Source organism: Chiloscyllium plagiosum, chromosome 4 (genome assembly GCF_004010195.1).
Source record: "Chiloscyllium plagiosum isolate BGI_BamShark_2017 chromosome 4, ASM401019v2, whole genome shotgun sequence".
NCBI lineage: Eukaryota > Metazoa > Chordata > Chondrichthyes > Orectolobiformes > Hemiscylliidae > Chiloscyllium > Chiloscyllium plagiosum.
The window spans coordinates 73951792-73965423 of record NC_057713.1 but is presented as its reverse complement, the minus strand read 5'-3'; the positions used below and the strand labels follow the sequence as shown (position 1 = coordinate 73965423).

At 42.2% G+C, this 13632-nt stretch overlaps 1 protein-coding gene across 3 annotated transcripts in view; it reads left to right on the top strand.

The window, feature by feature from the left end:
* Positions 1-1103: 1103 nt before the first annotated feature.
* The window catches only part of LOC122549569 (collagen triple helix repeat-containing protein 1-like), a 34978-nt gene continuing 22449 nt past the window's right edge, over positions 1104-13632 (top strand). The window contains exons 1-2 of one of the 3 annotated variants that reach the window (XM_043689410.1): positions 1104-1674; positions 9453-9677. In XM_043689410.1, the coding sequence (XP_043545345.1) occupies positions 1561-1674; positions 9453-9677 (339 nt within the window). In that variant the 5' untranslated portion in view covers positions 1104-1560. Of the gene's footprint in view, positions 1675-1910; positions 1989-9452; positions 9678-13632 lie in introns of those variants that run through there. The other 2 variants (XM_043689411.1, XM_043689412.1) reach the window with 2 other exon arrangements.

Below are 13632 nucleotides of genomic sequence, written 5' to 3'. Positions count from 1 at the left end.
GGAATGTTGGATCAGCCATAATCCCATTGAATAGCTGAACATGCTCAAGGAACTGAATAGCCTATTCCTGTTCCTATTTCTTATAGTTTTATGGTCGAGCAGAGTGAATGTACTTCAGTTATGTGGACAGATTTGGTGTTGTTTTCTTGAGAATAGCAAAGGCTAGAGGGCGACATAATCAGGGTTCTTATAAAGTAACGAAGGACAAACAGTTTCCAATGGGAGAGAGCCAGTGACCACAGTTTGAAAGTACTTGGCAAACCAATAATGGCAAGATGATGAGATTATGTTTTTAAGAAGAACATTCGTGGTGTTTTAAAAGGACATTAAGAAACTCAAGTTGTGTGGAAGGTAATGGAAGGTGGTTTGCAAAGACAGAGCAGTCAGAGTGACTTTTTACAGATGTATTTATTTATAATGTGGCTGGCCGAGCGAGCATGTATTGTCCATCCCTAATTGCCCTGAAGATGGTATTGAATTGCTACAAACATGGGGAGAGGAGGTCAGCGTGTACACTCTCAGTGCTGTTGGGAAGGGAATTCTAGGATTTTAACTGAGCAACGCTGAATAATCCCATTGTTTTATATACTGTTTTCATTTTAGATTCAAAAATTCTGTCTGGCTAATACATCTTCCTTGCGAGCCACTGCATCTAAATTGCATTTACCCCACAATCCATTGTTTGATTTGCTTGGAGCAATTTTGGTGTAGTGTCCCTATTTCTGAAGTTCACGTCCGACCTGCTCAAGAAGTGTGCAACACTGTCTGCACAAGCTGATTAAGAAATATCATGCGGACGTGTAATGGTTCTGTGGCCAAACCTTAGTCTCAATTCCGCCTCAGGAAATGGGGAAGAGAGGACTGGGGCTCGCTGCGCTTCAAGCCAGATTGAGCAGATATTCAGCGCCCACTGTAGACTCAAATTCAGGGCAGCCGCCGCCAAGGGTCGGGTAAAGAGCCACACTTGTGCAAAGCAACTACAGTCTTTGTATAATAAAGCATGTTTTGTAATGGTGGCTGGAGAGGAATTGGGGGGCATAGTTTGTGGTTAAAATGCTATTAGCACAAGTGGAAACTGCACTAAGATGCATTGAAATTCGAAGAGCAGCTTTGGGTAACAATATTTTTTAACTTTTTTAATGCTTCTCCCTATCATTCACGCGTTGCAATCTGTCTAAAACCGCCACGTTTCAGACTGCTGCGTTTGAAACCTGCGCTCTGTAACTGTAACGGAATAAGGCACAGATCCCTCTTTGTCCCAGAACGAGTTTTTAACGTGCCTGCAAACCACAAACTTGTTTTTCCAGCTATGTCTTTATTTTCATTTCGTCAACTAAATGTTTCAGACAAAGATTGAATCTGTAGTTTGGAGCATTCCGAAGACCCCTAATTTAAGTGGGGCTGGGCGCGCACACACACAAACACAGGGCAAGTGAGTCAGTGTTTAGTCTGGGGCATTCCTGAAATCCCTGTAGATTGTTGATGATTCCTGGTTTGGAGCAGACGGGTGGTGAGAGGCTGTGAGTTCAGGGCTTGGTTTTCAAGTTCCCACTGTCAGATATGGGCTCGCTATTTCGGCTGCTGTTCCTCGCCTGGCTCATCCTGCCTTTACTGGGCGCAGAATCAGGCAGGAAACGCGGGGCTCGTCAACGCGAAGAGGAGTTCATGGACCGGGTAACAGTCATCTTTTAATCCATTTTCTTCTTCTTCGAGAAAAAAAATGACCTGTACTTTTAGGGAACTGGGAAGGCTAAGTCCGGAGAGGGGAAAATAGCCACTTGTTGCGATAAGGCTGAGTATATAACTCCTACGCCCCTGTCGAACACTGTAAGTGCTCAAAACACATCTAAATGTGTGCCATCCCATTGCCTGGAAAGAGAAGGGGATGAACGGTAAAGGAGAATGCAGCTTTGGTAATTAGTGGGATGTTTTGTAAAATATAGGGGACTTTATTTCGCTTGGAGCTGGAACTAAAGATTATGAAACAAGTAGGCGAAGCTACATTATATTTAATTTAGACTGTTATTTTTGCAAATATATTTTCTTATTAGAATCTTATTAAATATGAAACTGCCCGTTAATTTTACATGTTGGAATGTAATGTTTTATTATTATTCGGTCCTGTGGTGTGGCCAGCTGAGCCAGCATTTTTGCCCATCCCTGGATGCTTTGAGAAGGTGGTGGTGAGCTGCTTTCTTGAGCCGTTGCAATGCAAGTGCTGTAGGTAGATCCATGATGCCCTTAGGAAGGGAGTACCATGATTTTGAGCAGTGACACGGAAGGAATGGTAATATATTTCCAAGACAGGATAGTGAGCAGCTAGGAGGGGAACTTGGTGGAACTCCCATGTATCTGCTGTCTTTATCATTCTAAATAGTAGTAGAAATTGGTTTCCAATTTAGGAGCCTTTATGAAATTTTGCAGTGCAACTCGTTGATACTAACTGTAGCTACTGAACATTGGTGATGAGTGATTGTTATGCCAATCAGATGGGCTGCTTTGCCCTGGATGGTTCAACTTCATGAGTGTAATTGGAGGAAGTATTGCATCACATTCCAGTCTTGTGCCAGGGAGATCGTGGACAGGTTTTGGGGGTCAGGAGGTGAGCTATTCAGATTTCTGAGCCTTTGACCTGCTCTTCTAGCAATAGTATGGCTAGTCTAGTTCAGTTTCTAGTCAATGGTAACCCACAAGATGTTAATATTGGGGAATCCAGCAATGGTAATGCCATTAAATGTCAAAGTGTGATGATTAGATTCTGCCTTAGTGGAAATGGTCATTGTCTTGCATTTGTATGGTGTGAATATTACTTGTTATTTGTCAAACCAAGTCTGGGTGTTGTCCAGATCTTGCTGCATTTGGGCATGGCCTGCTTCAGTAACTGAAGTCACTAATAGTGATGAATATTCAGTTAATGTGTTGTCAACTTTCCAAGATTGGCCTGAGTCACGAGGAATTGAAGATCCCAGAGACAAAACACAGACACATTGAAACAGATTGTGGTTTTTTTGTTTTTGTAATTTTCTTTGAACATTTCTTTGTCAGTGAGACATTGTAAAGTTAAGAATTTTGAAAATGGGAGAGGCCTTGTTATTTTTGCTTTCCAATTGAGAAGCCATTGCTTCACCAAGGTTATGAGGATGGGGTTGGGTAAAAGGCATTATTGAAGTGTGTGATCAGCCATGATCATGCTGAATGTCAGGGCAGGCCTATTGGGCTGAATGGTCTACTTCTTTTCTAAACTGCAAAGATGGGTGTATTGGCTGACCAATTACTGGAGGAGTAAGGGGTGCATGTCATGTGATGATGCCTCTAGGCATACATCTTATAAGAGTTGGCAACCCTAGTTATATTAGAAGTACTCCTTTGGAATGACTAGGAGTGTATCCTAACATTGGGAAATATATTTAATTTGTATTCAAAAACAGAAGTTGCTGGAAAAGCTCACCAGGTCTGACAGCATCTATGAAGAGAAATCAGAGTTAACGTTTTGGGTCCGATGACCCTTCCTCAGAACAGATGGTAGCTAGCTCGGAAGGGTCACTGGACTCAAAATGTTAACTTTAATTTCTCTGCACAGATGCTGACAGGTCTGCTGAGTTTTTCCAGCAACTTCAGTTTTTCTTTCTGATTTACAGCATCCACACAGTTCTTTTGGTTTTTAATTCAGATTGTTTATATGGAGTTAGAATTAGTGCTGAGGTAATAAAATGTCATAATCTATATGCTTCTCTATGAAAGCATTTTGTTTCTGGCTTGAATGTTGTAGGAGTAGAAAACAGCATTAACCTAACTTCAGCATTACATTAACTGTAACAAAATATTTGTATATTTTGGCAAAGTTATAAACTTAAATTTCTGATGAACCTTTACATTTTTGCAATACTATATTAGATTGGAATCAGCTGATCAAAACTGTGCCATTGAAAATTCAAGGAAATAGTCCCAAATGGTTTCCTTTGAAGCATGGGGAAATTATTTCTCGGTTATTGCTCGAGCGGATAGAGCTTAATCATTTCTATCAGACATGTATAAAGTGCAAAATACTGGGGGAGGAGTCGACTGTTTCAAAGTAAGGGCAGTGAGACACAGTCAACAGACATTGCAAAGGCCTGAGGGATGTACAAGTAGCGGAGGATTCTCAGAATTTCTGATATAATGATGTCAACAGCAAGTGCAGATGACCATCTCTGAGGATCAGGTGAGTGAATAGGAAATAATTTCTTTATTTAACGAAAGTGGTTTTCAGTGGAAGAACGTAGAGATAAAGGAGTATGAGATGTATAGTCAGTAGCTGGTGAAATGTTTTTGTTCATATTAAGAACATGTCTTACATTTATTTCAGGTAAGTTAATTTAGTTATCTAATAAATAGACACGCAAAAGGACACCACAGTGTTGTGCAATGGTCATCCTGCTCCATGTAGAAACTTCCAGACCATTCTTGTGCCCTTTGAGTGAAATAATTTCTCCTCACCTCAGTCCTAATTCATCAACTTCTTATCCTGAGACTTGGCTGCTATTTAGATTCTCAAATAACTGTCAATGATGTTTTTACCATGTCAAGCCCCTTCAAAATCCTACATGTCTCCCTAGCATCACTTCTCATTCTTCTCAACTCCATAAGAAATAGGCCTAATGTTCTCATGAGCAAAATGAATAACCTCAGACCTCCCTTACATTGCACTTCTGTCACCTTGTTTGCTGTTTATATCTCTTTACAGCTTCTCTATATCCTCCCACAGTTTACATTTTCACTTAGCCTTCTACCAACAACAAATGTAAACACATTAATCTCTGTCTTCTCATCTAATTCATTAATATAGTTTATAAATAGCTGAGATCCCAGCATTGACCCTTGTAGCACTCCTTGCTCATTTTCTGCCAAATTGAAAGTGCCCTACTCTCTTCTATCTGTTACTTATTATTTATTACGTGCAATGCCATGATTAACCCTTTGTCCAGCACATTATGCAATGTCTTTTGGAAATCTAATTACTGTATTTACTGGTTTCCCTTTATAAAACATTCTAGCTATATCTTCAAAAACTCAACTGAACCAGTTCAGCAGGATTTCCCTTTAGTAATACCAAGTTCACTTGCTCTACTGATGCTAAGCTTTATTCTTAGAATCATACATTGAGTCTGCAAGGACTTGAAAAACACCTGACCTTCAACCTAATACAATTTACCAGCACTTGGCCATAGTCTTGAATGCTATGATGTGCCAAGTGCTCATCCAAATACTTTTTAAGGGATGTAAGACAACAGGCCTTACCGTCCTCTGAGGAAGCGCATTCTGGACCATCAGTGCCATCTGGGTAAAAAAGCTTTTGCTCACATCTGTCCTCAACCTCCAGCCTCTCACCTTGAACCTATGACTTTTTGTGACTGACCCTTCAACTAAAGGGAACAGTTGCTCCTTGTCTATTCTGCCCACATTCTCATAATCTTGTACACTCCCATTAGATCACCCCAAAGTCTTTTCTGCTCAACAAAAACAATCGAAGCCTATCCAACCTTTCCTCATAAACTTTTCATTCCAGGCAGAATCTTGGTGAATCACTTCTTCTAGCGGACTCACATCCTTCCTGTAATGCAGCAACCAGAACTACGTACAGTAGTCTCACCAAAGCCCTATACAATTTCTCCATGACAAATAAATATCAACAGTAGGAAAAAAAACACTCGCCATTTCCTGAAGCTCTCAAAATTATTGAGTTTAGTTTGACAGCCCAGCTTCATGCACACACATTTCCTGACATCAAAATCCTTATTGACCTTATTAATATCATGATTACGGAGTCAGTAGCAGTGGTCAGTGCAGCAAAGGTTAGTCACTTCAGAGATACAATGTGAGCATTTAATTCAAAGTTTGGGAGAAGATTTGTAGCTCGGGTGCTCGTTGTTGTGGTTTTGTTCGCCGAGCTGGGAATTTGTGTTGCAGACGTTTCGTCCCCTGTCTAAGTGACATCCTCAGTGCTTGGGAGCCTCCTGTGAAGTGCTTCTGTGATGTTTCCTCCGGCATTTATAGTGATTTGTACCTGCCGCTTCCGGTTGTCAGTTCCAGCTGTCCGCTGCAGTGGTCGGTATATTGGGTCCAGGTCGATGTGCTTATTGATTGAATCTGTGGATGAGTGCCATGCCTCTAGGAATTCCCTGGCTGTTCTCTGTTTGGCTTGTCCTATAATAGTAGTGTTGTCCCAGTCGAACTCATGTTGCTTGTCATCTGAGTGTGTGGCTACTAATGATAGCTGGTCATGTCGTTTCGTGGCGAGTTGGTGTTCATGGATGCGGATCATTAGCTGTCGTCATGCAGCTAATTAGCCTGCAGACATGTCTTGAAGCTGAGATGACTGACCTCCAACAACTACAACCATCTTCCAATGTGCCAGGAATGACTCCAATCAGCACAGAGTTTACCCCTCATACCCATTGATTGCAGTTTTGGTAGGGCTCCTTGGCACTCAGTCAAATGCGACCTTATCACTTCCACCTCATCTCTGGAATTCAGCTGTTTTATCCATGTTTGAACAAAGGCTGTAATGATGTCAAGATCTGAGTTCTGGTGGAACCCAAACTGGGCATCACTGAGCAGGTGCTGCTTGATAGCCGTATTGACAGCTTCTGTCACTTTACTGATGATCAAAAGTAGAGTGACAGGGTAGTAATTGGTTGTGTTGGAGTTGTCCTGCCTTATGTGTACAGGACACGTCTGGGCAATATTTTACATTGTTGGGTAAATGCCAGTGTTGTATCTGTATTGGAACAGTTTGTGTAGGGGAGCAACAAGTTCTAGAACACAAATCTTCAGTACTCTTACTGGAATGTTGTCAGAGCCAATAGCCTTTGGAGTATCCCGCACCTCCAACCTTTTTGATAACATGGAGTGAATTGAATTGGCTGAATGGGTAGGTCATGGTGGCTCACTGGTTAGCACTACTGCCTCTCAACACCAGGTACCTGGGTTTAATTCCAGCCTCAGGCTACTGTCTGTGTGGAGTTTGCACATTTTCCCTGTGTCTGCGTAGTTTTCCTCTGGGTGCTCTGGTTTCCTCCCACAGTCCAAAGATGTACAGATTAGGTGGATTAGCCATGATAAATTGCCCATAATGTCTAGCGATATGTAGGTTAGGTGAGCAGGGGGGTGAGTCTGGGTGGGATGCTCTTTGGAAGTTGGTGTGGACTTGTTGGGTCAAATGGCCTGTTTTCACACTGGACGGATTCTATGAAAAGACCATTTCTTCAGATCTTCAGAAGGGTCACTGGACTCAAAACATGAACTATGTATTTTCTCCGCAGATGCTGCCAGACCTTCTGAGTTTTTTCCAGCAATTTCTGTTTTTGTTTGTGGCTGAAGACAGGTATCTGCCAGCTTCAGCCTTATGTTTTGCACTTGTGTGGTGGACATTTTTATCATTAAGGATGCAGATATAAGGAGGCTCCACAATGAGTTGTTTAATTGTCCATTACCATTTAAGACTGAATGTAGCAGGACTGCAGAGCTTAGATCTGATCCATTGGATGTAGAATCAATTGCTGTTTATGCTGTTTAGCAAGCAAGTAGGCTGACATCTCATTTTTTATGCCTAGTGCTACTCCTGACATGCCCTCCTGCACTCTCCATTGAATTAGGGTTGATCCCCTGGTAATAGTTGAGTTGGGGATATGCCAGTTCATGAGGCTGCAGAATGTGTTAGAGTATAATTCTGCTGCTGTTGACAGCCCACAATTCATCATGGGTGCCCAGTTTTGAGTTGCCAGATCTGCTCAAAGCCTGTCCCATTTAGCACGGTGTTAGTACCACAAAACACAATGGAGAGAAACTCTCAATGAGTCTCCACAAGGACTATTCGCTTGTCACTCTTATCAATACAGTCATGGATAAATGAACCTCCAGTTGGCAGATTGGCAAGAATGAGATCAGATATGCTTTTCCCTCTTTTCTTTGTTCCCTCACCACTTGCACATGGTGAGCTAACCTCACCAATCCTTCTTGTCTCATGGCTGTACCCACCATTGCCAGTTTGAGCCCTGGCACCATATCCTTCATCACCCAGTATCACCCACACCCCTTCCCACCTTCAACAGGTCCGTTGACTGTCAAACAAAACCTTCATCTTACCCAACTTTAATGTAGACAATTGCATTGATGTCATTGTTCTGGTTAAAACTTGGCTCACAGGATTTGTTGCCTAACCGTCTCCCCCTCTCAAATCATTGAGGTCACCTGGCCATAACTGCAAATCTCTCTCTTGTTTCCCTACCTGCTTCTATGACAACTTTTGCTTTCAGCACTTCACCTTGTTTCATTTTCCTTACCTCTCCTTTACAAATCTTATAATCCATTGCTCCCATGAGGTTCCTCATTGAATTTTCTCAATTCTTCTTCCTTACAACTCAGGGGAGACAATGGTATTATCACTGGACTGTGAATTTAGAGATACAGATAACATTCGAGGACCTGAGTCCAAATCCTGCCATGAAAGATGGTGGAATTTGAATTCAATAAAAATATCTGGAATTAAGAATCTAATGATGACCACGGGCGTCACAGTGGCTCAGTGGTTAGCACTGCTGCCTCACAACACCAGGGTCCCAGGTTCGATTCCAGCCTCAGGCCACTGTCTGTGTGGAGTTTGCACATTCTCCCCATGTCTGCGTGGGTTTTCTTCGGGTGCTCCAGTTTCCTCCCATAGTCCAAAGATGTGCAGGGTAGGTGAATTGGCCATGCTAAATTGCCCATAGTGCGAGGTTCATTAGTCAGAGGAAATTGGTTGGGGTGGGTTACTCTTCGAAGGGTCAGTGTAGACTGGTTGGGCCGAATGGCCTGTTTCTGCACTGTAGGGAATCTAATCTAATCTAATGAATCGATTGTCAGAAAATCCCATCTGATTCACTAATGTTTCTTAAAGAATGAAACTGCCATCCTTATTTGGTCTGGCCTATGTGTGACTCCAGACCCACAACAACGTGGTTGATTCTTAACTGCCTTCTGGGCAATTAGGAATGGGCAATAAATGCTGCCTAGCCAGTGATGCCCTCACCCCATGATTGAATAGAAAAACTCTCGGATTAAAAATCAATGTGTTGTGTAGTCATTATGTTTATCACCTCATCTTGCACTTTCTCCTTCAGATTAATTGAGGTCCTGCAAGCTTTCCCTTCAGCCTCTTGTCACGTGGCCACCCCATCAAGTTGCCATCTTGTGAATTTTCCACTGCAAATCTCAAGCATAGACAAAATTATCTCCATCCACTTCCTTGTATTTCCCATTGCCCACATCTCACTTGTTTGTGTATCTGTACCTCTTTTAAACCAACTCTGTTACTTGTGATGAATCCCAGTAGGAGTAATATGATGATTTTTTTTGCTGCACTTATTGTAATGGGTTTTCCATGTGGCCAGAGAAGCCTGACTAAAACTGTTTATCTTTGTTCTCTCTCCTCAAAGCAGCACAATGATGTATGTGTGCAGGGTTCACCAGGTATTCCTGGCCGGGAAGGTAATCCTGGAACAAATGGGATACCAGGAACCCCAGGGATCCCAGGTCGAGATGGAGCTAAAGGAGAGAAAGGCGAGTGTATGCAAGAACGCCTTGAGGAGCCCTGGAGAATCAACTACAAGCAATGTGCCTGGAAAGCACTCAACTATGGCATAGATCTCGGCAAAATCGCAGTAAGTGTGGTTATGCAGACTAGATGTAACGCTGAGTCACTAGCTCACAATATTCCACATTAATTTGTTAGTCTAGCAATTTGTGGCAAAGAAGAGACAAACCATAAATCTTGACTCTTCACAAGTTCCCAAACCCAAAAAGAATCACGTTCTACATCCCCAGAAGGGAAATAATATGTCTCATTCCAGCAGTTCCTCATGTTTTTCTTGTTATCTGTCTGGCAAGATAGGCTACATTGTCAGGCAGCATGCTGCTGCAGACACAGCAACATCCAGCAATTTACAGTTCACTGTTGTATTTAGGTTACTGTGGCTCTGCGTGCAAACAAAGGCAACTTCACCTTATTCTCTCCTCACGGAAACAAGTCAGCAGAGTGAGCCTGAAGGTTTAGAATAGATTGTGGGCTTCTCCAATTCTGCATACAATCAGGGACTGTACATAGGCTTGTACTGCACCTCATTTCAACTCTGCTATTTTCTTGATCTGAAGAGAGTTTAGTGTGTCTTACTGTGAGCACAGGAAAATGCATCCTGCAGGCCAATGCATGGTAGTCTGACAGTATTAACAAACAAACAAGGCACAAGAGTAGGCCACTGGACCCTTGAGCTGCTTCCCCATTTAATGAAACCATGAAATGTGTGATGTGATTGCAATCTCCAATCTATAGTCCACCTTACTACGACTAACCTTTTAACCCTTTGCTTGCCAAAAATCTAACCACTTCTGTCTTTAAAAAATATTCAAAGTCTGTGCCTCCATAGCTTTTCTAGGAAGTAAATTCCAAAGAATTAGAGACTTGAGAGAAAGCAGTTTTAATTACTTTTACAGAGTGATCCTTAGTTCTACATTCTCACATAAGTATACACGTGCACATTCTGATATACAGTGTCTCTCTCTCCCTCACACACATTTACTCTGATGTACACTGTTGTTCTCATGCACGCTGATGTACATTGTCTCTCTCACACACAGACACGCAATCTGATGTACACTGTCATACATACATTCTGATGTACACTTGTTTCTCTCTCACTCTCACACACACACTCTGATGTACACTGTGGCTCTTTCACACTCACTCTGATGTAAACCGTCTCTCTCTCTCTCTCTCTCTCAAACACTCTATCTGATGCATACTGTGTCTCTCAGACACACATACACTCTGTAACTCTCACACATATACTCTGATGTACACTGTCACACAGACACACTGATGTACACTGTCTCTCTCTCTCTTGCTCACACACTCTGATACACAATGTCTCTCTGTTACACACACACAGATGTACACGGTGGCTTTCACACACTCACTCTGATGTAAACTCTCGCTCTCTCATACACTCTTATGTACACTGTTTCTGAGACACTAACACACACTTTGATGTACACTCTCTCTCATAGACACACATTCTCTGTACACTTCCTCACACACACAGACTCTGATGTACATGGTCACAGACAGACACACTCTTATGTAAACTGTCTCACACACACTCTGATATGTTCTCCCATAACAACTGGAATCAGTGAGTGGTAAAAATAGGCTCTTCTATTCAGCAATCACAGCACAAGTTTGAGGTGGCAGTAGAATCCAGAAATACAGTTCTTACAAGAACTCCTTTATACACACTTCGTACATATATTAAAATTCCATTACTATGGTGTTACATTGTTCTATCTATAGTACACAAAGATTTGAAGGGCTTCTGTCATGGGAGACAGGAGAAGTTGTTGGAAGGTATCCTGAGGGACAGGATGTACATGTATTGGAAAGGCAAGGACTGATTAGGGATAGTCACCATGAATTTGTGTATGGGAAATCATGTCTCACAAACTTGATTGAGTTTTTTGAAGAAATAACAAAGAGGATTGATGAGGGCAGAGCAGTAGATGTGATCTATATGGCCTTCAGTAGGGCATTCAACAAGGTTCCCCATAGAAGACTGGTTAGCAAGGTTAGATCTCATGGAATACAGGCAGACCTAGCCATTTGGATACAGAACCAGCTTGAAGGTAGAAGACAGAGGGTGGTGGTGGAGGCCTGTGACCAGTGGAGTGCCTCAAGGATCAATGCTGGGTCCCCTACTTTTCATCATTAATATAAATGATTTGGATGTGAACATAAGAGGTACAGTTAGTAAGTTTGCAGGTGACACCAAAATTGGAGGTATACTGGACAGTGAAGAATGTTACCTCAAAGTACAACAGGATCTTGATCGATGGGCCAATGGGCTGAGGAGTGGCAGATGGAGGTTAATTTAGATAAATGTGGGGTGCTGCATTTTGGGAAAGCAAATCTTAGCAGGACTTCTACACTTAATGGTAAGGTCCTAGAGAGTGTTGCTGAACAAAGAGACCTTGGAGTGCAGGTGCATAGCTCCTTGAAAGTGGAGTCACAGATAGATAGGATAGTGAAGAAGGCATTTAGTATGCTTTCCTTTATTGATCAGAGTGATGAGTACAGGAATTGGGAGGTTATGTTGTGGCTGTACAGGACATTGGTTAGGCCACTTTTGGAATATTGTGTACAGTTTTAGTCTCCTTTCTATCGGAAAGATGTCATGAAACTTGAAAGCGTTCAGAAAAGATTTACAAGAACTGTTGCCAGGGTTGGAGGATTTGAGCTCTAGGGAGAGGTAGAATAGGCTGGGTCTGTTTTCCCTGGAGTGCCAGAGGCTGAGGGCTGACTTATTGCGATTTGTAAAATCACGAGGGGCATGGATAGGATAAATAGACCAAGTCTTTTCCCTGGGGTTTAAGCTGAGAGGGGAAAGATATAAAAGGGACCTAAGGGACAACCTTTTCACACAGAGAGTGGTGCATGTATGGAATTAGCTGCCAGAGCAAGTTGTGGAGGCTAGTACAATTGCAGCATTTAAAAGGCATCTGAATGGGTGTATGAATAGGAAGGGTTTAGAGGGATATGGGCCAATTGCTGGAAAATTCAACTCGATTAGGTTAGGATATCTAGTCAACATGGACAAGTTGGACTGAATGGTCTTTTTCCATGCTGTACATCTCTGACTCTATGACTGTATGTGCTAAATGCTGGCTGCTTCTTCTGATGGGTTTAAGAGTGTCTGTCCCATGTGCTGGCGTAATTCGGAGTTGTTAGCCCTTTAGTCTTTAATTTAGTAAATGTTAGTAAAAATACTAAGCCTAGAAATTGTACCTGTACTTAATTAAAGAATAAAGGATATTAAACTGATCACCACAGCTGGGTTGTGAGATTTGTTTACTATTTGCCGGTGTAAGTTTCATTCTTTCCTGCAATTTCATGGGAGCACTGTTTTGTCAGTTTCTGAAAGGGATAATATGCCAATTACTAATTGGGGAAACTTTTTGATGTTCTGTAATTTATTCAGGTCCACACGATGGTTGGTAAGGGCTGATTAATATGAGAAGGTTTCATGGAGACTTAATGGGGCTGGTGTTGTTTACGGTATTAACGCCTATTCAGAGGTAGCTCAGCCGAAACACTGCTTGTAGCAAAGGGTGGTAAAGCAGTAAAGGTGGAAGGGGTTGTTTTAATTTGTTCTATCCTATGATAGTAAAATATGCTACAAAACTGCAGTTTTGAGTGAATGAATGAAACTATGTTATCATAAATAACATTCTGGATTAGTGGTGCTGGAAGAGCACAGCAGTTCAGGCAGCATCCAACTAGAGCAGTTGATCTTCTGTAATTACACCGGCACCTCTCCCCACCTCTTCCTCCGCTACATTGATGACTGCATTGGCGCCACCGCGAGGAGGTTGAGCAATTCATCAACTTCACCAACACATTCCACCCTGACCTTAAATTTACCTGGACCATCTCTGACACCTCCCTCCCCTTCCTGGACCTCTCCATCTCCATTAATGACGACCGACTTGACACTGACATTTTTTACAAACCCATCTCTTCCCACCCTACCTCTTGCAAAAATGCCATCCTGTATTCCCAATTCCTCC